At 38.9% G+C, this 25,457-nt stretch overlaps 1 protein-coding gene across 20 annotated transcripts in view; it reads left to right on the top strand.

Moving 5' to 3' along the window:
* Window positions 1–25,457, top strand: part of LOC139754724 (uncharacterized) — a 115,339-nt gene that overhangs the window by 55,982 nt on the left and 33,900 nt on the right. For all 20 annotated transcript variants that reach the window (XR_011713950.1, XR_011713940.1, XR_011713938.1 and 17 more), the window contains 2 exons: window positions 14,662–14,828; window positions 17,136–17,400. Coding sequence is in view for 16 of the 20 variants with exons in the window: in XM_071672528.1 (XP_071528629.1) it covers window positions 14,662–14,828; window positions 17,136–17,400 (432 nt within the window). In the remaining 4 variants the exon portion in view is untranslated. The remainder of the gene's footprint in view (window positions 1–14,661; window positions 14,829–17,135; window positions 17,401–25,457) is intronic.

Genomic DNA, 25,457 nt, shown 5'->3' with positions numbered 1-25,457 from the left:
TATCCATATTTACAAATTTCTTATATGATTTTTACGTTATGTTCTTTGGTTGATCTATCCCTACATCTCTTTGCGTGTCTGTGTCTGTGTGTGTTTGTAATTACCTATTTGTTCTGTACAGGGAGGAATTGGGGTCCCATCTCTTGAACATTCTTTATCATATAGTTAATTGAATTTGTGTATGTTGTCTACATTAACCATATCTTCAGTCATTGTATTCCATTTATCCAACACTCTCCTACTAAAATAGTACTTCCTCATCTTTTTATATAACTTTTTCTCTTGATATTATGTTATGACCTCAGTTTGTTCTGTCCCTTTATCTTTCAGAGGTGTTCCCTGTCTACATCATTAATCTGGTTTAAAAACATAAACATTGTGATTAGATCACCCCTTACTCATCTCTTTTTCATGGTGGGCAAATTTGTAGCCTCACCCTTTCCTTGTAATTCAGTTGTCCCATTAAATCTGGTGCCATCTTTTTTTTTTTTTCTTTCCTTTGGGCCCTCTGTATGAGTTCTTTGTGCTTCTTTAGGTGCAGTAACCAAACTTGAGAAGCATATTCTAATTTTGATATTATATTTTGTGTGAACGACTTGCTATTCTGATATTTGCTGGCAGTCATTGGTCGCCTTAACTATTCTCCTAAGGTGGGACTTTGGTGACAGGTTAGTGACGTTGTCAACTTAAGTCTTTCTTACTAACACATCCCAGCACCTTGTTTCATACTAGATGATAGTTTTATCGAGGCCATTTTCATTGTGACTGTCCTCAGTACTTAATTTTACTTGTTTTGAACCTCATCAACCATATATCAGACTGGAGTTTGTTAAGGTCCCCTTGTCAGTTGATGCAACCCTCCAGTGCTTTTCTTTTCCTTCAAGATCTTTGCATCATCATGTGTTTCTGTGTATGTGTCTGTGTATGGTACTGTTTTTTATCAATTTAATTAGATTTTCAGTGTAATGAGTACTCACCCAGGAAATAGCGTGTAAATGAAAGATCATTCAAAATCAGGAATATTTCTTTTAGCTTATATCTTTTTGTTAGAAAAGATACCTTCTTACTGGAATAAGAAAGAAATATTCATATGTAGACACTATGAATGTGCTTTCTGATTTAATTGAAATTCTGAAATTAACTTCTCTCTGTTTGTTAAAAAGTGCTGTCAAGTCCATATTCTAGGAGCGATATCTTATATGTATATCAATAGGGTGATTCATACTGAAATATAAGTACTTTTCAGCTCAAGATCTCTTGTGTTATTTTACTAGTGATGTTAGATTTTTCATAGGTCATCACATTTGTATTTGTAAATGTGTTGCCAAGATACAGTGGAATGATCAAAAATTTTTGATGGATAGGGCTATTTCTGTATTTTTACTTTCCCCAGATTTTGAAATTTGAATAAAAGAATCTAAGTTTCGCAGGGTATCTAAAAAATAGGAAGCTTGAACATGTCACCTTTGCTATTTCTGCCTTGTTTGTGTATTGCAAAAAGGTTTGTTTCTGGCAGTTTGTGTATTGCAAAAAGGTTTGTTTCTGGCACTACCTCACTAATGCGGGAAACAGTGATCAGTTATGAAAAAGAAGGTATGCACAGGTGTGCCACAATACAGGAAAGAGAAGTAGAATTAAGGTTAGGAGAGGGAAAAGGGAGAGAGACAGTGATGGGAGTATGATGCTTAATGAGTGCAGTATATGTTTCTGTACTGATCTTTATAAGTGGATCTGAAATTAGTAAGTGAAAAAGGAAACTTTGAAGTCTGTATATTTTACTGTTCTTTATGGAAAAATGATATTTTGATCCATATGATGCACAAAAACCAGAGCCTGTTAGCCACACCTAATCCCTACAGATCTTTCTATGGTTTCCTAGACTTACCTCAGTTGCTCTGGTTCAGCCCATGGACAGTACATCCCCCTCCCCCCCTCCCCTGCATTCCACATTGCTTTAAGTTGCTGTCTTTGCACCGTCCTACATGTCCAGGCCCTGAGCACTTGGAGCATCTTTCACCCCCATCTTTCTACCTCCTCCTAATTTACTCTGTTCTTCCCTCCACTTCCAACATGTGTTCCCTCGTAGCCACCCCACATCTGTCATCCTTTCCATATGTCCAAGCCATTTCAATAATCTTTTCATCTCTCTCATTGCTACTCTTCTTATTTTCGCACCTTCTCTCTCTTTCTCTCTCACTTAGTCATTTCTTATTCGATCAGCATCCTCACAAGTCTTGTTCTCACTGATTTTATTTTCAACACACCCACCCTCTTCCTCACTCATACAGGGCCCATGCCTTGCACCCATCCATTACCATTCAGACTACTGTGCAGTGAAACATACTCATCTTTCCCCTTTAGAAAGTGAACTCACTTTCAACTAATGATATATGTGACATATACTGCCACCTTTGCACATTGAAACCAGTTCTGACATCTGCATTTTAGTTACACGGATGTTGGATGTATAAATGGCCAACAGCAGGCTGCTTTTGGTCTGTTGCAAGTCTGTAGTTACATGGATGTCGGATGTATAGTTGTCAGCAGTGGGCCAATTTTAACTTGACTATTGCAAGTCTGAACTTAACTCATCCCATCCCAGACCTACCAGCTATTGCTTTGCACCACTGAAGTTGCCAGATTCATTAGCTGAGGATATATTAAACAAACGTACTTACCATTTTTATTTTCTCTTTCCAGTGGTAATTGTGCATATATATATATATATATATATATATATATATATATATATATATATATATATTTTTTTTTTTTTTGCTGTCTCCCGCGTTTGCGAGGTAGTGCAAGGAAACAGACGAAAGAAATGGCCCAACCCACCCCCATACACATGTATATACATACGTCCACACACGCAAATATACATACCTACACAGCTTTCTATGGTTTACCCCAGACGCTTCACATGCCCTGATTCAATCCATCGACAGCACGTCAACCCCAGTATACCACATTGCTCCAATTCACTCTATTCCTTGCCCTCCTTTCACCCTCCTGCATGTTCAGGCCCCGATCACACAAAATCTTCTTCACTCCATCTTTCCACCTCCAATTTGGTCTCCCTCTTCTCCTCGTTCCCTCCACCTCCGACACATATATCCTCTTGGTCAATCTTTCTTCACTCATTCTCTCCATGTGCCCAAACCATTTCAAAACACCCTCTTCTGCTCTCTCAACCACGCTCTTTTTATTTCCCCACATCTCTCTTACCCTTACGTTACTTACTCGATCAAACCACCTCACACCACACATTGTCCTCAAACATCTCATTTCCAGCACATCCATCCTCCTGCGCACCACTCTATCCATAGCCCGCGCCTCGCAACCATACAACATTGTTGGAACCACTATTCCTTCAAACATACCCATTTTTGCTTTCCGAGATAATGTTCTTGACTTCCACACATTCTTCAAGGCTCCCAGAATTTTCGCCCCCTCCCCCACCCTATGATCCACTTCCGCTTCCATGGTTCCATCCACTGCCAGATCCACTCCCAGATATCTAAAACACTTCACTTCCTCCAGTTTTTCTCCATTTAAACTTACCTCCCAATTGACTTGACCCTCAACCCTACTGTACCTAATAACCTTGCTCTTATTGACATTTACTCTTAACTTTCTTCTTTCACACACTTTACCAAACTCAGTTACCAGCTTCTGCAGTTTCTCACATGAATCAGCCACCAGCGCTGTATCATCAGCGAACAACAACTGACTCACTTCCCAAGCTCTCTTATCCCTAACAGACTGCATACTTGCCCCTCTTTCCAAAACTCTTGCATTCACCTCCCTAACAACCCCATCCATAAACAAATTAAACAACCATGGAGACGTCACACACCCCTGCCGCAAACCTACATTCACTAAGAACCAATCACTTTCCTCTCTTCCTACATGTACACATGCCTTACATCCTCGATAAAAACTTTTCACTGCTTCTAACAACTTGCCTCCCACACCATATACTCTTAGGGCCTTCCACAGAGCATCTCTATCAACTCTATCATATGCGTTCTCCAGATCCATAAATGCTACATACAAATCCATTTGCTTTTCTAAGTATTTCTCACATACATTCTTCAAAGCAAACACCTGATCCACACATCCTCTACCACTTCTGAAACCACACTACTCTTCCCCAATCTGATGCCCTGTACATGCCTTCACCCTCTCAATCAATACCCTCCCATATAATTTACCAGGAATACTCAACAAACTTATACCTCTGTAATTTGAGCACTTATTCTTATCCCCTTTGCCTTTGTACAATGGCACTATGCACGCATTCCGCCAATCCTCAGGCACCTCACCATGAATCATACATATATATATATCCCTTTTTTTTTTTTTTCTTTTTTTTTTTGCCGCTGTCTCCCGCGTTTGCGAGGTAGCGCAAGGAAACAGACGAAAGAAATGGCCCAACCCACCCCCATACACATGTATATACATACGTCCACACACGCAAATATACATACCTACACAGCTTTCCATGGTTTACCCCAGACGCTTCACATGCCTTGATTCAATCCACTGACAGCACGTCAACCCCGGTATACCACATCACTCCAATTCACTCTATTCCTTGCCCTCCTTTCACCCTCCTGCATGTTCAGGCCCCGATCACACAAAATCTTTTTCACTCCATCTTTCCACCTCCAATTTGGTCTCCCTCTTCTCCTCGTTCCCTCCACCTCCGACACATATATCCTCTTGGTCAATCTTTCCTCACTCATTCTCTCCATGTGACCAAACCATTTCAAAACACCCTCTTCTGCTCTCTCAACCACGCTCTTTTTATTTCCACACATCTCTCTTACCCTTACGTTACTTACTCGATCAAACCACCTCACACCACACATTGTCCTCAAACATCTCATTTCCAGCACATCAATCCTCCTGCGCACAACTCTATCCATAGTCCACGCCTCGCAACCATACAACATTGTTGGAACCACTATTCCTTCAAACATACCCATTTTTGCTTTCCGAGATAATGTTCTCAACTTCCACACATTCTTCAAGGCTCCCAGAATATATATATATGTATATATGAAGAGAAGAGGTAGTAAAAGCTTTGCGGAAGATGAAAGCCGGCAGGTTTGGATGGTATTGCAGTGGAATTTATTAAAAAAGGGGGTGACTGTATTGTTGACTGGTTGGTAAGGTTATTTGATGTATGTATGACTCATGGTGAGGTGCCTGAGGATTGGCGGAATGCGTGCATAGTGCCATTGTACAAAGGCAAAGGGGATAAGAGTGAGTGCTCAAATTACAGAGGTATAAGTTTGTTGAGTATTCCTGGTAAATTATATGGGAGGGTATTGATTGAGAGGGTGAAGGCATGTACAGAGCATCAGATTGGGGAAGAGCAGTGTGGTTTCAGAAGTGGTAGAGGATGTGTGGATCAGGTGTTTGCTTTGAAGAATGTATGTGAGAAACACTTAGAAAAGCAAATGGATTTGTATGTAGCATTTATGGATCTGGAGAAGGCATATGATAGAGTTGATAGAGATGCTCTGTGGAAGGTATTAAGAATATGTGGTGTGGGAGGCAAGTTGTTAGAAGCAGTGAAAAGTTTTTATCGAGGATGTAAGGCATGTGTACGTGTAGGAAGAGAGGAAAGTGATTGGTTCTCAGTGAATGTAGGTTTGCAGCAGGGGTGTGTGATGTCTCCATGGTTGTTTAATTTGTTTATGGATGGGGTTGTTAGGGAGGTGAATGCAAGAGTTTTGGAAAGAGGGGCAAGTATGAAGTCTGTTGTGGATGAGAGAGCTTGGGAAGTGAGTCAGTTGTTGTTCGCTGATGATACAGCGCTAGTGGCTGATTCATGTGAGAAACTGCAGAAGCTGGTGACTGAGTTTGGTAAAGTGTGTGAAAGAAGAAAGTTAAGAGTAAATGTCAATAAGAGCAAGGTTATTAGGTACAGTAGGGTTGAGGGTCAAGTCAATTGGGAGGTAAGTTTGAATGGAGAAAAACTGGAGGAAGTAAAGTGTTTTAGATATCTGGGAGTGGATCTGGCAGCGGATGGAACCATGGAAGCGGAAGTGAATCATAGGGTGGGGGAGGGGGCGAAAATCCTGGGAACCTTGAAGAATGTGTGGAAGTCGAGAACATTATTTCGGAAAGCAAAAGTGGGTATGTTTGAAGAAATAGTGGTTCCAACAATGTTGTATGGTTGTGAGGCGTGGGCTATGGATAGAGTTGTGCGCAGGAGGGTGGATGTGCTGGAAATGAGATGTTTGAGAACAATGTGTGGTGTGAGGTGGTTTGATCGAGTAAGTAATGTAAGGGTAAGAGAGATGTGTGGAAATAAAAAGAGCATGGTTGAGAGAGCAGAAGAGGGTGTTTTGAAATGGTTTGGTCACATGGAGAGAATGAGTGAGGAAAGATTGACCAAGAGGATATATGTGTTGGAGGTGGAGGGAACGAGGAGAAGTGGGAGACCAAATTGGAGGTGGAAAGATGGAGTGAAAAAGATTTTGTGTGATCGGGGCCTGAACATGCAGGAGGGTGAAAGGAGGGCAAGGAATAGAGTGAATTGGATTGGTGTGGTATACCGGGGTTGACGTGCTGTCAGTGGATTGAATCAGGGCATGTGAAGCGTCTGGGGTAAACCATGGAAAGTTGTGTGGGGCCTGGATGTGGGAAAGGGAGCTGTGGTTTCGGGCATTATTGCGTGGCAGTTAGAGACTGAGTGTGATCGAATGGGGCCTTTGTTGTCTTTTCCTAGTGCTACCTCGCACACATGAGGGGGGAGGGGGAAGGTATTCCATGTGTGGCGAGGTGGCGATGGGAGTGAATGGGGGCAGACAGTGTGAATTGTGTGCATGGGTATATATGTATGTGTCTGTGTATGTATATATATGTGTACATTGAGATGTATAGGTATGTATATTTGCGTGTGTGGACGTGTGTGTGTATACATTGTGTATGGGGGTGGGTTGGGCCATTTCTTTCGTCTGTTTCCTTGCGCTACCTCGCAAACGCGGGAGACAGCAACAAAGCAAAATGAAATAAATAAATAATAAATATATTTATATATATATATTTTCCTGATCACGGTTTGTGTTAGTAAGGTAGCGCCAGGAAACAGATGAAGAAAGACACACATACACGTATACATGTGCATATACATATATGTACATTCATACATATACATGCAGATATGTGTAAGCACATGTACATATTCGTACTTGCTCACCTTCATCCATTCCCATTGCCACCCCACCTCAGAGGAAACAGCACAAATGCATGAAGGAAAAGAAAGAAAATTATATCATATACATTCTCTTTCCCCTTATCACTGATCACCACCCCCCTGTGGGTAAATACAGAAGCCTTGAAAAGATCACACGACCAGTTTGATTTTTATGAAATAAGCTCCATATGGAGTGAGCACTACCTGCTAGCTTTTATCTTTTTGACGAGGCAGAAGCAAAAATATACCCAGTTGTGACCGTATCAGTTGATAGGAAAAGTGAAGAGGAGAAATTTGAAAGTTGATTTGAGCTCCTCTAGCGTTTGTAGATATGACTCTTAAAGATTGAAAGGTTTTAGAAGAATGAAAAAATGGAAGAGAATTTCACTGTTTTTTTGAGGAGAGTTAGAAGTATCATAACAATGAATCTTTTTGTGGTTGGTGTCATAGATAGGTAAGTTTCTCTCTTCGATGCATATATTGGTGAATGCATGCATGTGTATGTATGTGTACCATGTGCACCTTATCTAGCTTTCCATTGATTCCATATTACCTAGTGTAAGCTTGTTCTTTGTACTGTGGTTTTGACAGATTATGTCACTGTAATCTACATGAAACTACTTTCTTTAGTAATATATTAAGCTTCTGTTTTTCTGGTAAAACTATCTTTTTCTTTCTCAGAAATTTCTTCTTTTGTTGTGCTTTTTGAAATGTATAATCTTTTCCCTAATTTTTTCCTATATTTTCTGGTGCAGATATGAAGATACTTTTAAAAGTTTCTTTAATTTATGCACTAATTCTTTGTATGCAGTCTTTCACAAACATCCTCTCCTCATGAGGCCTTCAAAAAACAGCCCTCACAAATTACATGAAAATGCTCATCATGAGTGATTATACATGGGTCATCTACATTGTTATATTGTCAGTTGCTTTATATACTTTACAATTTTTTATTTTAGTCGAATGATTCTTGCTCACCCTATCTACCATTTTATATTACTGATGCCTGTTCCTACTTAGAAGTCCCTCAAGGGGTTAGCCACAGCAATAGTCTCCATAACTAGTAAACTCCAGTGCTGCTTCGTAGCCATTTAGTGCCTCACCCATAACAGGCCACTTGCAAAGGGCAACTCTAGTGCAGTGTTTGTAGAGGCTCCTATCTAACGTTCCTATTGACTACGTTTACTTAATGCTCCTGCCTAATGTTCTTACTTATTATTACTACCTAATGCTCATCCATCCTCATTATTTTATTTTCTCACCTTTATCTTGAATATTTTTGCATGCCATTCATTGAAATACCTTTGCATATTGCTTATAAGATATTTTCCTGTGTCATTCATTTTTGTTACACGTCATATCTTAGTATTCTTTTTGTGTTTTTTTTTTTCCAGGGGCTCCAGTATTCTAATACCACCACTTTATGTAGGGTTGCTTGCTCTTATAGTTATGCACCTTTTTCATTGTGATTTATCAGCCTCAGGCTACTTATTCTGCCTCTGGTAAAAGCAGTTGAATAGTCATGTATACTTGGCAGTCCACCCTTCTATACAAAAACCTAACTTCCATGCAGTTTTTGCTTTTCATTCAAAGTCATAAGTGCATTCTTTATTTTCTTCATCAAATCATTGTTAAAGATTCACCATTTGATCCTTGTAAACACTAGTAGAAATATTTTAGAGCTTTAAGTTTTTCTTCTGGGAAAACATATTATTTGCTCCTCTGTTTGTGTTTAAATAAGTATATATAAGAAGGAACAGAGATGGGGGCCAAGTGAGGATATTTCCTCTTAGGCTTATACCTCTGTTCTTAACGCTACCTCACTATGCGGGAAATTGTGAATATGTATGAAAAAGAAAGGAAAACTGGAGGAAGTGAAGTGTTTTAGATATCTGGGAGTGGATTTTGCAGAGGATGGAACCATGGATGCAGAAGTGAATCATAGGGTGGGGGAGGGGGCGAAAGTTCTGGGAACGTTGAAAAAAATGTGTGGAAGTTGAGAATGTTATCTTGGAAAGCAAAAATGGGTATGTTTGAAGGAATAGTGGTTCCACCAATGATTTATGGTTGCGAGGCGTGGGCTATAGATAGAGTTGTGCGGAGGAGGGTGGATGTACTGGAAATGAGATGTTTGAGGACAATATGTAGTGTGAAGTGGTTTGATCGAGTAAGTAATGAAAGGGTAGGAGAGATGTGTGGTAGTAAAAAGAGTGTGGTTGAGAGAGTAGAGGAGGATGTTTTGAAATGGTTTGGTCACATGAAGAGAATGAGTGAGGAAAGATTGATAAAGAGGATATATGTGTCAGAGGTGGAGGGAATGAGGGGAAGTGGGAGACCAAATTGGAGATGGAAAGATGGAGTGAAAAAGATTTTGAGTGATCGGGGCCTGAACATTGAGCATCCAATATTTTGCCTGTTGAACATCATAGGGACAAGATACTGTACCTGTGATAATTAGTAATTCTTGTTTAAGTTGGTTCAAAGGCTTTGTGACATAAACATCATGAAATTTGGTCTATGCTAGAGTTTCAAACCATCACATACATTTCATTAGAGGAAACCTTGAAGGAAAATATGGGCCCAGTTCTGTGTGTCTTGATAGCAGTGAATGTGAGTTGCACTGAGAGTTTTGTGGATAATGCCTGTGTTTGCATATCTTGGATGAATCATCTCAAGTGAGGGTAAAATTGTGTTTTATGCTGATTGTATTAAGTATCACAGATGGTGAAAAACAGAATTGAGAGGTATGTGTAGAATAATGAATCGAATGTCATTTTGCATGATGTAGTTGTATTTGAAAGGAAACAGTTTGAAATATGATTTATTGGAATAATGATTGACATTTGGGAATTTTTCGTGTGTGATCGTACTTCTTGGTTATTATCTACAAAGTTATCAGATATAGAGATGATAGTAAAAGGGGGACTGACTGGTAGTTATAGAACAGAACCAAAAGATTGCATGCCTATATATATAAAAGTTTATTTTGATGTGAAAGATGAAGAACAGATTGTGACAATGGAATATCGATACTGTTAAGAAGGCTTTAGATTGACCTAAGAGTAATACTAAGATGAATGTGAAGCAGTAATTTTGATATGAGATGAAAGCAAGACAGGAAAATGCTGAGAAAAAAGTCATAATTTAGATTGCAATTAGAAGTGCACTGAGAATTTGTGTTATTAGGAAGAAGTGTAATGTCCATAAGAAACGTGCAAATAGAATGCTTTTCCCAGTTTAAATATGGATTTCAAACTTATATTTTCCATGGTTTAGATAGATGACAGCATTGGATGTGGATAAAATTTCTTGTATCAAAGGAAATATGAGAACGGTTAGAATTATGAACTAGATGCAAGAAAAGGATGTTTCGTAAATAGTTTGAAAAACTCAAGGATGAAGGCTGTCTAAACTGCATTGAGGGTGAAAGTCTTAGTTAATGAGAGATTTCTAAAGATAATGATAAAACGTATGAGAGAGAGAGAGAGAGAGAGAGAGAGAGAGAGAGAGAGAGAGAGAGAGAGTTTAGTGCATAAGGGCAGAAGTCTAACTGGAGGGTAGTCTTACTTGTTAACTATTTATATCATGTAAAGTGAATAATCAGGAAATATGTAATGATATGGAAGACTTACTTCAAATCAGCATACTGTAAACAAATTACTGTATGTGTAATGGGACTTAAAAACTGTATGCATTTGATCTCTCCCATATTGATGAGAAATGGGTGAAAGATAATAGGACTGATAAAAAAAAAAAGGGAGTAGGTACTATCATGGATACAAAATATGTAAACCATTAAAAGTTTATGAAGGTGTGAGATGATTTAAACTTTAAAAATAATGATCGGAGTTCTTCATTTAACTTTTAAACAGGGCTGACAGTAGGTAATATTGGTCCAACATCAGTTGATGCTCTAGCTTTTCCCAATTTTTAGATAACCAGCTGACTTAGTACAGCATCAGCAGAATTTAGAGGTCTCTTCCATCACAAAGATTGAATGGGAAGAAATTCTGCCCTCAGTACCCTTAGAATGACCTTCATAAGTAAATGTTCATTCAGCTGAAGGTCATGGGACGTGAAGACCCAATAGTAAATTTGTAGGTTGTTGGATGATTAAGTTATCAGGAGATACATGTATATGTATCATTTGATGAGGAAAGTGAAGATGTAGAATATAAGAAACATTAAAAGATATCTTTGGGAAAATATATTATTGATAAGCATGAAGAGTATGTAAGAAATATTGAAATGATGAATGATTACACATGTAGATATGTTGAGGAAGTTTCTAGATGCAGGACAACAAAGCCCCATTTAATCTGCCAATTTTTCTTTCAGTTCCTTAGCAGGGTAGAAATTACTGCTTGGTAGGATGATATTTTTCTGGAAAAATCTGTCATTGGTGGGCTGAAAAGTTGTCCTAGTATTGTGGGGGAAATGAAGAAGAAAAGGGAAGGGACGAGTGGTCGCACCAGTGAACAGTGTCATTCCTCTGTTTTCTGATATTTTTGAGAGAGTTTCTGTACAGTGTAAGTCCAAGTCCAAAGGTGAATGGCCAGTTGGTCAGTATCTGCATTTGACTGAGTTTTGGGCATGTGATTTGATATTTGGCCCTCTGCAGGAGCTAGTAGATGAGGACCTGGAGGGCTTGGATCTGATAGTATTTGTATTTCCAAATAACAATGCCTCCAAAATCCTCCCCATACATGCCAGCCACTTGATCTCCTCACATAGTGTGAAACTGGTATTTTTACATATATCCATGTCAATCATTAATATTGCTGTGGCTATTTATTAAGTAAGTGTGTTTAGCAGAGTCACCATTATTTGCGAGTTATGGAACCAGAAGCCTCTGTGAAATGTCAAATCACAAATTCAAGTTTATTGATATTTATGGAAGGAATTCATTAGGTTCTGGAGGCCAGTAAATATGCATTAAGTCACAAAGGTGCTTTAATAAACACTATACATCATACAAAATGCATTAAAAGATACAATAAATGAGCACAACAAAAGAAAAAGTGAATGACAGTTCATCTTACATGATATGATTGGCATGAAGTTAATCTGTTAATTCATAATCACTGATAATTCAGTCCTCCACCTTCTATTTTAGTGTATGTTCATGTTTCAGCAAAGGATGATTGAACATTTTGTCTGTGATATCCAGGTCCGTACAGCATATCATTACTAAACCATATTTCTTATCACCAAACAGATTTTCCATTACCAAATGTCCTTGAATTTGTTATGGAAAATGCTAATTATAAACCCAGGGCTGAGGGTGCTATGAGAATCCTCTCTACCCAGGAGCAGGAACTTGCCCACCAAGCACACTGACCTAGAGATTTATACACTGTGTCTGCCATAGCTTAGCCACAAGTTATGAAAATTAGAATGTGAAATTAAAAAAAAAAAAAAAGTAGAGATACTCACAAATTTGAATTTTGGGAAGTATCATGACTCTACTTCGAATAAGAGTGAGCTTTTAGTTTATAGGAAGAAGCACATCCTTCAGCATCATCCCTATACATGAAGCCAATCTCCCTTACACTGAATTTCAGTGTGAAAGGTGTAATATTTCTAAATATATTTATGCTGTTTGCCTCCAATACTGTGCATGTGTATGAAATAAGAGTACAGTAAGAAAACAAGCTCAGTAGAGAAACGTTTCCACATCTTCCTGTGTTATCAGGAGCTATTAGTCTCATTACTCACATTCCTTCTAGGGTCTTCTGGTGCTCACATAGTATGGGACAGTACCAACAAAAAGGTAATAATGTATCTCTGTGGGACTTTTCTTTTCCTTTTGAATGCTTATATATTATTTCATTAGTCCCCCTCCCCGACCATTCCCGCAGACAAAATATAGAGTGAATTGATAATCATTTCTTTTTTCCTCTCTGCTTCATAATGAGAAGTGGTTTGCTTGAATTGAGGTGAATGTGGTATATGAATGAAAGCTTACAAATTTACATCGCAACACAACACAACACACTTGGCACAGTTCATGAAATCACCCATGATGGTATGATTCATTACTAATTGTGTGTGCTTGATTCTTCGTGGTAGATAACTTACTATGACTAATGGAATGTTGTGAAATAAACCAAAAGTACTGTAAATTGATCTTAAAGATACTGATTGCAGAGGCACATTCAAATTATTTTCATGAATTCACATCATTCTTTTATTAGCATAAAAAAATTTACAATTGATATGATACAATGTTGAAAGACTTGAACAAGTCACCAATGCTCCCTCTTTCGAGCTACCTATAAATTATTAACTTAGCTATAAAAACAGGGTTAAGACCCTGATACGGTTGTGCCTTTGTACACATAAATTGTGATTGACATTATGGATTTAGATTCATCATGACCATCCTGCGTGGCAGGTTACCATCTTAATGCTTGGTGTTATAACTTTTTATTGTTACAGTACTTTTGTAGAAAGAGTTTACTGTGCTCATTCATTGCAAATATAAAGTTATATTTAGTGCCTCTTTGTCATGGGAATTAATGAAAATGAATTTAAGGGGTAGAGGATAATAATGATTAGTTTACCTTAAATATTTGAATACAGCAACACAAGCAATACCTAGAGAGCTACAGTTTAGAATGCAGGACAATTTGGAGAATGTGCTTCTTTTATTTAACCCACAGAATTAGTCAGCTGATTGGTAACAACACGACCCTTCAAGCAGCAGTCATATGCAGTGTCCATGATATGTAATGTTGATTATTTAAAGATTTTGTGGTCATGGTACTTTATCAAACTTGTATTATTATTGCATAAGATTTTTTCCGTATTTTTGACAGCTTAGGTTAAAAAAGTGGGATGTTAAAGTTTCATTAGTTGCACCTTCTTGTCAGTAAGGAATTTTCAAAGCATTGTTTAGACTAATTCTGTTGTTAGTTATACCACGTTCCAGGTTTTTTAGTTTTGGACATTTCTGCTCATTATTACTTTTTAACTAGACAAAATACCGACTTTTTAATGCCGAAGAATTGAATATTCATCAGAATCTGGAGTGAATTAACCTACAGCAATCAGTTTGTAAAGTGTTGTTTTATCGTATACTGATAGTCAGGATTGGGCAGATACTCTGCTGATATATTCTTGATGATATAGGCAAGATAGTATCATAAGGACTTGCCAGAGCCAGTTAAAGACATTTTAAGAAGTCAGTTGCATCATTTCACCTCACAGCACTTTTGGCTATTCATAACAGGTTAAGGGATATTGATATTGTACAAATCGATGCAGACATTTTGTATAGTAATCTTAGTTTCAAGACTGTTACTGTGTACTTATTATGTTGTATCTTGTTGCTGTATTAACTGGCAACAATGATTTAAATCTAAAAAGAATTTGCTGCCAGACTTGAACTGTTGTGTAAGCTCCACTTGCAGAATGATAAGTTTGTCTCTCTGATTACACAGGCAGTGGAGAGCAAGCTCAATATCAGTGACAAGAATGTGCATGTGGATTTAGGGGGTGAAGAAACCCAAGAACTGCCTGCATCCAGAGGGACCTGTACTACCCACCCAGTACCCCCACTGGTGTCTTTTCGGGATGTGTCACTTCTCTCCTCATTTCGTTCATTTCAGTAAGTTCCTCTATGTTTATCCTCCTGGTTTTTTAGGCCTGGGGAAATTGGTGTATTTAAACTGATGAAATAATCTTGTCTTTAATAGGTAGCTCTGAATTCTATTATGTTTTGATTAAGTGTAAGCTGTAGGGGTAGGAGCAAGTGGAAAGAGTGTGACCAGTTTGTGGAAATATAGATTTGCAAACCTCAGAGCACCTATATAGACACTTTTGATATTCCCTCCAACATTACCCAAGAAACTATGATCTGGGAAATGTAATAGGGAGATTCTTGCTTAAGAGAGGTTGGAATTATGGTGTGACCTCACTGTGTCCTGGAAATGATTATTCCTTGATTAAGTTCCAGATGAAAGAGAAAAGGTAGTTGTATGAGTGTTACTTACAGGGAGGAAGTGTGATTGATTGAAAGATGTACTGCAGAAAGTGTTAGGTCAAGAGGAAGATGCAGGGGCTAAAAAAAGAGGGCAAATGAGAGTTGGGTGAGCAATTCTCAGCAAACTTCAAGGAGAAAAAGAAAACGTTTTGGAAAGACATTAATAGTATGAGAAAAACAAGAGAACAAATGGGAACATTGGTGAAGTAGGTGAATGGAGAAGTGGAAATAGGTGCAGGTTAGGTGAAGAGGAGATGAATTAAATACTTTGAAGAACTGTTGAATATGTTTGATGTTAGGATGTTTAGTGTTTGCATTGTGGAGGTGTGTGAAGTGAGAGAATCATAGTAAGTGGTTTGGTGAAGACAGAAGAAATGGGGAAAGCCTTACAGAAGGTGAAATTTGGGAAGGTGGCTGGATAGGATTGGATTGCTGTTGAATTTCATAAAAAGGGTGACTGTTGTTGATTGGTTCATTAGGATTTTCATTGTTTTGTAGCATTCAGTCGTATCTAACCTAACACTTGGTTGCAAGGATTTTTTCTTTTTAAACCATGGGCATTACTGTGTTATCATAATTTTATTCTCTCGTTCATAGAACTATGGGGTTGACTGAGTGAGTGAGATTGTGAGAGTCTGATTACGACTATGTCAATGACTGAATTAAACAGAAATTGGTGGGAAATTGCCATGCTTCCAAATTGTGCAGTAACAGATGGTGCATTTTGTAAAAATTATACCTAACTATATTTACAGCATGATAATGATTGAGTTAACTGGATGCATTTTGTTTGAGGAATTACTGTACTTTGTTTCCTTAGATATAGCCTCTAACCATAAAGCTAGTGAAGAGACTCGTGTTACCCTAAGGAAGGCAAGGAAAGTGATGTCTCCAGAGCAAAAAGTGGACATGTATGATTGCTTGCACTTGGTGATAGTACAGCAACTTTATGGCAGGGTACTCAACAATCCTTAAGTTTTTGATTTGAGCATTTAGTTTTTTGTTCCATACCATTACATAATGGCACTATAATTATAACTGCATTTTGCTTGACCTCATGCATGGTCAGGCTAATTGGATTAAGATCAGACATCTAAGATTACATTTTCATCAGTCATTTTAAGTTTGAAGATAGAATTGAATCATACATCCATGGATCCTTCTGTATTCATGATATGACATACCCATATACTATTAAATTTTATGAGGACATTAATTTTACTGATCTCAAAGTTGAAAGGTGGAACCATGTTGTGCATCTGTTTGTATCATTGTGTGTATTTCCTAAATTTGTTTCCTATCAGTTGCTCAATTGAAGTTCTACTGGGAGCACCCCTTTGAGGGAGTTCCAATTGGAACAGGCTTCAGAGATATAGATAGATGGATAGATTCACCAGTTATGGTGACTCTTTTCACCATAGTCTAAGGGGAGTTCCCAGAGGGAATGGGGGTCAGAGGTTTAGATTGATGGATAGGCCCTACTGAATCATCTTCAAATTAATCAGTTATCAGAATTTTTGAGATTATTCTTGTTTGGTATAATACCATGGTGGCCATGTTACTAGTATAATTATATATATTTTTGACATTCTTTAATTGTCGCTCTTCCCTGACAACTTGTATGAATTATGTTGACTTTTTCATTTAGTTGACAGTCAGATGAACAGATAGTGTGCTTCTGCAAATGTTTTGTGTTGGTGTTGGGTATTAGTGGCAGTAGTACAGATTGCCAGTAGCCAAATTGAGGCAGATTATGCGTGTGTTACCTTGCTCTGAATGTTGGTAAAGCTTACTTTATTATTTGAAGTATTGCCATATTGTTAGTTTGGTTAGAATGCATCTTTCATTACATGAAAGCTAAAGAAGCAAGGCTAATAATTTTCTTTGTAGTGTGATAATGAATTTACTCAACTTTAAATGTTGCTTTTACAGGGGCAGTAGTGGTGCATGTAGTGCATCATTATTATGTGTAGATGGACGTGCACAGCCTTGTGGACATAGTAACAAGATTCACAGACCAGGCATCCCTCACACTTCTCCTCCTCTCAATGCCCAACTATTATCTTGTTCCTCTGATGGCACTGTGGAGCTCAAGCTTATTAACCAGCCAGAGGAACAGCACCGGGCACGCTATCAGACTGAGGGTTCTAGAGGGGCTGTTAAGGATAGGACAGGAATGGGTCATCCTACAGTTAAGGTAACTCGGTACTGTGCCAGTGATTTAACTATTGCTTTAAGATTGTAAGACGTCCTTACTGATATTTATGCAGTTTATGTTTCTAATGTGCATTTCATATATATGGCCTGTTTATCCTCCTTTCATTTTGCCTTGCTTGCATCTTTTTCAGCCTCATACACCTCTGTTTACTATTCCTGGGATAGGGGAGAAAGAATACTTCCCACACATTCCTTGCATTTTGTAGAAGGCAACTAAAAGAGGAGAGAGCAGGGGGCTGGAAATCCTCCCCTCCCGTTTATGATTTTCCAAAAGAAGGAACGAAGAGGTGGGCCAAGTGAGGATGTACCCTCTAAGGCTCACTCCCCTGTTCTTAATGCTACCTCGCTAATGCGGGATAAGGCGAATATGTATGGGGTAAAAATATATTCATATTATCCATGGGGATAGGGGAGAAAGAATACTTCCCACATATTTCCTGTGTATCGTAGAAGGCGACTAAAAGGGGAAGGAGAGAGGGGGGGGCTGGAAATCTTCCCCTCTCGTTTTTAATTTTCCAAAAGAAGGAACAGAGAAGGGGGCCAAGTGAGGATATTCCCTCAAAGGCTCAGTCCTCTGTTCTTATGCTACCTCATTAACGCGGGAAATGGTGAATAGTATGAATATATATATATATGTATGTATGTACGTATATGTTGATCTGTATATGTACGTGTATGAGCATGTGTGTATATCGGTGGATAGGTCTTTCTTCATCAGTTTCCTGGTGGTATCCCGCTGGCGTGGGAAGCAGCGGTCAAGTATGATAAATTAAATAAGTATATATAAAGGCAAAGATTTGTATGGGTTTTCAGAAAAGAAGAGTGAATGTTGGGGTGAAGAGGGTGGTGAGAGTAAGTGAGCTTGGGAAGGAGACTTGTGTGAGGAAGTACCAGGAGAGACTGAGTACAGAATGGAAAAAGGTGAGAACAATGAAAGTAAGGGGAGTGGGGGAGGAATGGGATGTATTTAGGGAATCAGTGATGGATTGCGCAAAAGATGCTTGTGGTATGAGAAGAGTGGGAGGTGGGTTGATTAGAAAGGGTAGTGAGTGGTGGGATGAAGAAGTAAGAGTATTAGTGAAAGAGAAGAGAGAGGCATTTGGACGATTTTTGCAGGGAAAAAATGCAATTGAGTGGGAGACGTATAAAAGAAAGAGACAGGAGGTAAAGAGAAAGGTGCAAGAGGTGAAAAAAAGGGCAAATGAGAGTTGGGGTGAGAGAGTATCATTAAATTTTAGGGAGAATAAAAAGATGTTCTGGAAGGATGTAAATAAAGTGTGTAAGACAAGGGAGCAAATGGGAACTTCAGTGAAGGGCGCAAATGGGGAGGTGATAACAGGTAGTGGTGATGTGAGAAGGAGATGGAGTGAGTATTTTGAAGGTTTGTTGAATGTGTTTGATGATAGAGTGGCAGATATAGGGTGTTTTGGTCGAGGTGGTGTGCAAAGTGCGAGGGTTAGGGAAAATGATTTGGTAAACAGAGAAGAGGTAGTAAAAGCTTTGCAGAAGATGAAAGCCGGCAAGGCAGCAGGTTTGGATGGTATTGCAGTGGAATTTATTAAAAAAGGGGGTGACTGTATTGTTGACTGGTTGGTAAGGTTATTTAATGTATGTATGACTCATGGTGAGGTGCCTGAGGATTGGCGGAATGCGTGCATAGTGCCATTGTACAAAGGCAAAGGGGATAAGAGTGAGTGCTCAAATTACAGAGGTATAAGTTTGTTGAGTATTCCTGGCAGATTATATGGGAGGGTATTGATTGAGAGGGTGAAGGCATGTACAGAGCATCAGATTGGGGAAGAGCAGTGTGGTTTCAGAAGTGGTAGAGGATGTGTGGATCAGGTGTTTGCTTTGAAGAATGTATGTGAGAAATACTTAGAAAAGCAAATGGATTTGTATGTAGCATTTATGGATCTGGAGAAGGCATATGATAGAGTTGATAGAGATGCTCTGTGGAAGGTATTAAGAATATATGGTGTGGGAGGCAAGTTGTTAGAAGCAGTGAAAAGTTTTTATCGAGGATGTAAGGCATGTGTACGTGTAGGAAGAGAGGAAAGTGATTGGTTCTCAGTGAATGTAGGTTTGCGGCAGGGGTGTGTGATGTCTCCATGGTTGTTTAATTTGTTTATGGATGGGGTTGTTAGGGAGGTGAATGCAAGAGTTTTGGAAAGAGGGGCAAGTATGAAGTCTGTTGGGGATGAGAGAGCTTGGGAAGTGAGTCAGTTGTTGTTCGCTGATGATTCAGCGCTGGTGGCTGATTTATGTGAGAAACTACAGAAGCTGGTGACTGAGTTTGGTAAAGTGTGTGAAAGAAGAAAGTTAAGAGTAAATGTGAATAAGAGCAAGGTTATTAGGTACAGTAGGGTTGACGGTCAAGTCAATTGGGAGGTGAGTTTGAATGGAGAAAAACTGGAGGAAGTGAAGTGTTTTAGATATCTGGGAGTGGATCTGGCAGCGGATGGAACCATGGAAGCGGAAGTGGATCATAGGGTGGGGGAGGGGGCGAAAATTCTGGGAGCCTTGAAGAATGTGTGGAAGTCGAGAACATTATCTCGGAAAGCAAAAATGGGTATGTTTGAAGGAATAGTGGTTCCAACAATGTTGTATGGTTGCAAGGCGTGGGCTATGGATAGAGTTGTGCGCAGGAGGATGGATGTGCTGGAAATGAGATGTTTGAGGACAATGTGTGGTGTGAGGTGGTTTGATCGAGTAAGTAACGTAAGGGTAAGAGAGATGTGTGGAAATAAAAAGAGCGTGGTTGAGAGAGCAGAAGAGGGTGTTTTGAAATGGTTTGGTCACATGGAGAGAATGAGTGAGGAAAGATTGACCAAGAGGATATATGTGTCGGAGGTGGAGGGAACGAGGAGAAGAGGGAGACCAAATTGGAGGTGGAAAGATGGAGTGAAAAAGATTTTGTGTGATCGGGGCCTGAACATGCAGGAGGGTGAAAGGAGGGCAAGGAATAGAGTGAATTGGAGCGATGTGGTATACCGGGGTTGACGTGCTGTCAGTGGATTGAATCAAGGCATGTGAAGCGTCTGGGGTAAACAATGGAAAGCTGTGTAGGTATGTATATTTGCGTGTGTGGACGTATGGATATACATGTGTATGGGGATGGGTTGGGCCATTTCTTTCGTCTGTTTCCTTGCGCTACCTCGCAAACACGGGAGACAGCGACAAAGCAAAAAAAAAAAAAAAAAAAAAAAAAGGCAAAGTTATTGTAGCAAAATTTTTTTTTCACCCATTACAAAAGTGTAGGTAAGACATTTTGTCATCACCCCAGTTAGTCTGTCTTTGGATGTTTTCTTGTTAGCTTGACAAGTCAAAGAAAATATCTTACTCTATAGGTACTTGCGGTGAAGGTGATGAACTGGTTAAATTTTGGGGCGAGTGGTTCCATAAATTTACATGTTACATTGGACAACGTAAGTGTTTTTGCTAGTGTTATTACTCAGAATGTTGAATGATGGAAGTTTAAACCCTTTTACTTGTATGTTATAAAGATCAATATTGTGACATACATAATTTTGTAAAATATTTTCTTTATGGTGGGATGGTAAGCAATGCAACTGCCTTTTGTTGTTACCTCATTATGGTGGGATACTAAGTGGTGTAACTGCCTTTTGTTTTTGCCTCATTTAACCCATAAAGGACCAAGCCCAGAAAACTTAGGGGTTCCTAGGACAGGTTTATAAAAAAAGATTCTATTAGAATGTTTCAGTCTTGTTAGTTAATGGGAATTATCTAGAAAAGTTGAAGAAAAACAAAGTATCTGTCAAATTAAACATACCTTTTGTTGTACAGACAGACATATAAATTTGGAACTTATGCTATGGTCATACCTTCCCCCATTGTAGTATGTAGATAACTAACTCTCCAGGATTCTTACCCAGGGCTAGTTATAGTTGCTTGTGACATTAGGTATCTCTCCGTGTCAACAAAGTGCACCATGCAGTTTAACCCAGTGACTGCTGTGGCCCCATATATTATGTATACCCCCACTGCAGGACTTTTAAAAAAAATTAGGATAAAATCTTTGATTTTTTTTCTGTGCCATTTGAGAGATTTATTTTTTAAAGCACGATATGTATAGGACAATTGGGTAGATTTGTACCCGTGTGAGTAACGAACCTCACCGATAAATATTTTTTCAGGCATGTCAAGGCTGTCACTATGACCGACTCTGCCAGACGTATGATGCATCCCTCGCCATATGACGCAATATGTATGCACTTGCTTTACTACACTAATGTTATTGTTTCCTTACACTTACGCATATGCAACTTCTCAAAACGATGATATTCTCGTACTGCAAATATTTTATCTTGGTATTTACCATATTTGTTCATATGTTTACATATTTACACATCATACTCTTTTCTGCTTTCAGTAATTGCTTTTCATATGGTACACCTCAAGACATGGGTGTTTATGCTGAGGCACCTCACATTCATTACACATGTAGAATTTATCTGTGCTCTTCTCTGGTGTGGTGGCACAAACATGACACATGCACTGGGGATGCTTGGAGTTGTTGGCTGTGTTTCCATCACAAGATGATAATGGGAACTGATTTCTGTCACTGTCATGTCCATCAAATCAGTTAAAATACTCGGAAAAATAGTCCAGCTCCTCTTATTACACCTGTATTACTTCTGTCTAGAACAATTTTGATGGAGTGAATTTAGCAACAAAGGTCCTCCCTTGCTCACACTGGGACTGCCATTATCTTTACCTTCTCTGCTGGCAATATCATGCTCCTCCTCCTGCCTTTGTTCTTCCACATCTTTGTGAAACGTATGTCCATTTGATTTACTGTCACTCTCCTTTACAAGTGTATCTAATAAATCCGTATAATGATTTGGGTTTTCTTAAATGGCTCATGCAAAACAAAGATGTTAAGCTGTATGTTTTGGCATTGTGGTGATTAGTGGCCACTCAAGTGGAAAAAATGTGGACTAAATTATGGGGATATTGTCTGAGGTGCTATTAAGTCAGTTATGATTAATGGACATCCCTTTAGCCTTGCATGGACTTTTTGAAAATGGGGTCCCACATATGGGATACTCACAGTCAACTCCTGGAGGCAGAGCATTCCATATGTGGGATATTACCAGAGGGAGAAGACACCCATACAAGCATAGGTAAGGTCTCCACCAGATCATATATACTACCCCATTGTGTTATATGGGTAACTGACACTGGTATTTTTTCTGGTACTTAATATAGTTGTTTATGGCTTAAAGCATCTCAACACCCTGATAAAGCTTGCTTTCTTGCTTAAATGACCACAGGAGAAGGCAACCTATATAGGTACTGGTAGGGTTCCACAGAGTCTTGCACGTTACCCCATTGTGTTATACAGGTAATTCATACTTTAGGATTTTTTCTGGTGCTAATTACAGTTGCTTCTCAGATAAGGCACTTAGATGTACATACTGATGGCTTGTGCTATCTAATGTAAATGAGGGAGGGAAGAGGCATCCTGTACAAGTATGAATAGGGTTCCCACAGGAAAAACTATATTGGTATGGATGTGGTCCTTTAAGGGTTAAGTCGTGTTGTCACATAAGGCAGTGCAAGATCGTCTTGTTGATCATCTGTTTACTTGAGAGAGTGTAGAAGTGTTAGGAGATGGTTATGTCAGACCGAAGGTAATGTACTCAGGTGTTGTAAGATTAGTAGTTAATGGTAAAGAACTTGAATTCAAGGATCATTCAGATATAGTGCGCCTGACATTGTTGGAGGTGAAGGAACAAACCTTTCTAAAGAGATATGATTTCATTTGTTCTGCTGTCCACAAGGGTACATATTATGAAGGAGGGAAAGAGGATACAATGGAGGGAAGAGGAAGGATTAGCCCTCCTAATGAAAATTAGCCTAAGTTTCTGAAAACGGAGGATGGACTATTCAGACAGTACATGATGGGAAGAGCAACTGAAGGCAAGAAATTCATAGTGGTGTTGATATGTAATCCTCCAAAAAAAAATGCATTGGCAAACATATGGACAGCACTCCAGTCAGCCAGCATATGCATGGTATAAGAGAGCAAGGATTGAGCACAGCAGGATTAGAAAGGAGGACCAAAGAAACTTGGAAAAGAATGTTGTGGACATGGCAAGTGAAAATCCTAAACTTTTCCTTAATTTCATGTGGAAGAGATTCACTTAAAGAGCATCGTATTAGGCTAAGGGATTTAATGGGAAAAAGAATATGTGAGGAACTGAAAAGCAGGTTTAACATCTTTTTCACCATGGAAGATATTATAGCACCAGCAGCAGAGATGAAATGGGGAGGAGGTTTTACAAAATGCTGAATGTCTAGAAAAGACATTAGCAGAATACTGAAAGGTCTTTGCTCATACAAGGCTCATGATCCTAATGAAATTTCACCGTATGTGCTGAAAATTTGTGCAGATATGCTAGACAATCATTGGGAAATGCTGTTAATGTGCATGATGTCGCTGTAGAGAGGCAAGATAATGGGAAAGAGCGATGTCATACCTATCCATAGGAAAGGAGATAGGGAACCTACTCTTGACTTCAGACTGGTCTTGTGATGAGTTTGGTCGGTAGGGTTCTGGGAAAGATAATCGATCTCTATCTTTGATGCATATTCCCACTAGGAACTCCCTTAAGGAGATGGCCATAGCAAAAGTCTCTATAATTGTTGACTCTCCAGTGCTGTTTCTTTGCCATTAGTGCCACATCTTTGACAGGCCACTGGCAGAAGCCAACTCTAGTGCAGTGTTTCAGAGGCTTTGGATAATGTTCCTACTTACTGTTTCAACCTGATGTGTCTATGTAATGTTCCTGCCTAGTTTTCCCAACATACCACAGCTACTTGATGCTCCCAGCTAATGCTCCTACTTATTTTTCTACCTAATGCTTCTGTCAAACGTTCCTGTGTACTACTTCCATCTATTGCTCCTACTGTCTTGCCAAAAGGTGAGGCTAACACATAGTGCTTACCTCAGGAAAATCTAGAGCTATGAAGAATGAGTTGTATGAGTTAAGTGTTGTCTCATGTGGTATGTGTGACAAGGAGAGATTTTATGTGTATGGATAGAATACCAGCATTCCACATGTGTGTGAGGCAGAAAGAAAAGACAGCCTTTTCGGTTAGAGGAGTGCAATTTGACAACTACTGAAGTGCTGGCTTTCTGTGCAGCCATCACTAACCCTCCTAATACCCAGTTGGGTATTACTGGTGATATATCTCTCTGGTCAGTGGCTGCTTACCAACTGCCACATACCATGAAGAACAGCATTAAACAAAAGACTTTACTGTGTGGGGATTCATTTCTAGAAAATGGTGTGCAAATCAGGTTTATGCTGTATCTAACCAGTTCTTTCATAGGAAATTGGGAGGTTTTTTTGGTAATATGATTATTTTTAAGTCTTCCCTGGAAGAAAACCATGATCATGCTACCCTATGGTTGTGGTAGTGGAGCAGCCTGCCTGCTTTGCTGCCACTTGAGCCTTTATTTCCTTTAAACATATATATGCATATATTGTTAAGTTCATGTGGATTACATTTATTTTCCTGTTACATGTGCTGTTTGAACTGCTCTTATTATGTACTGAGATGTATCTGGAAGAGATTACCTCAGGTAAACAAGATTTAACCGTTGATGCATTTGCCATTTTTGACATGTTTTCTGGTCATTTCTTGCCTTCATGTCAACTCTTCATTGTAGTCAGTCACACTCAGCATCCATCATCTCTACAACTTCACCACAAACAAAATACAATTTATTTGATGTTGACTTTGCAGCTGATCAATTCTTATATTTCATTTATATATATACATACAGTCAGTTACTATGTAACACATTTTTGAAATATGTTGTAGCAGAAATTTTCACTTAATCTGTGTGATTGTGATAGACCTTGAGGATGGGCAACCTGATAGATCTATATCAAGGCTTTTGCATTATAACACATTTGGGAATTACTCTTCTTTTAATAGTTATGTGTAAGTTTTTTGATTTTTGAGCAACAGGAATTTGTAACATCTGCAGAATTAGATTGCAGT

The sequence above is a fragment of the Panulirus ornatus genome, chromosome 2 (genome assembly GCF_036320965.1).
Source record: "Panulirus ornatus isolate Po-2019 chromosome 2, ASM3632096v1, whole genome shotgun sequence".
Taxonomy (NCBI): Eukaryota; Metazoa; Arthropoda; class Malacostraca; order Decapoda; family Palinuridae; genus Panulirus; species Panulirus ornatus.
The sequence above is the reverse complement of the archived record's forward strand: the minus strand, read 5'-3'. Positions and strand labels throughout refer to the sequence as shown.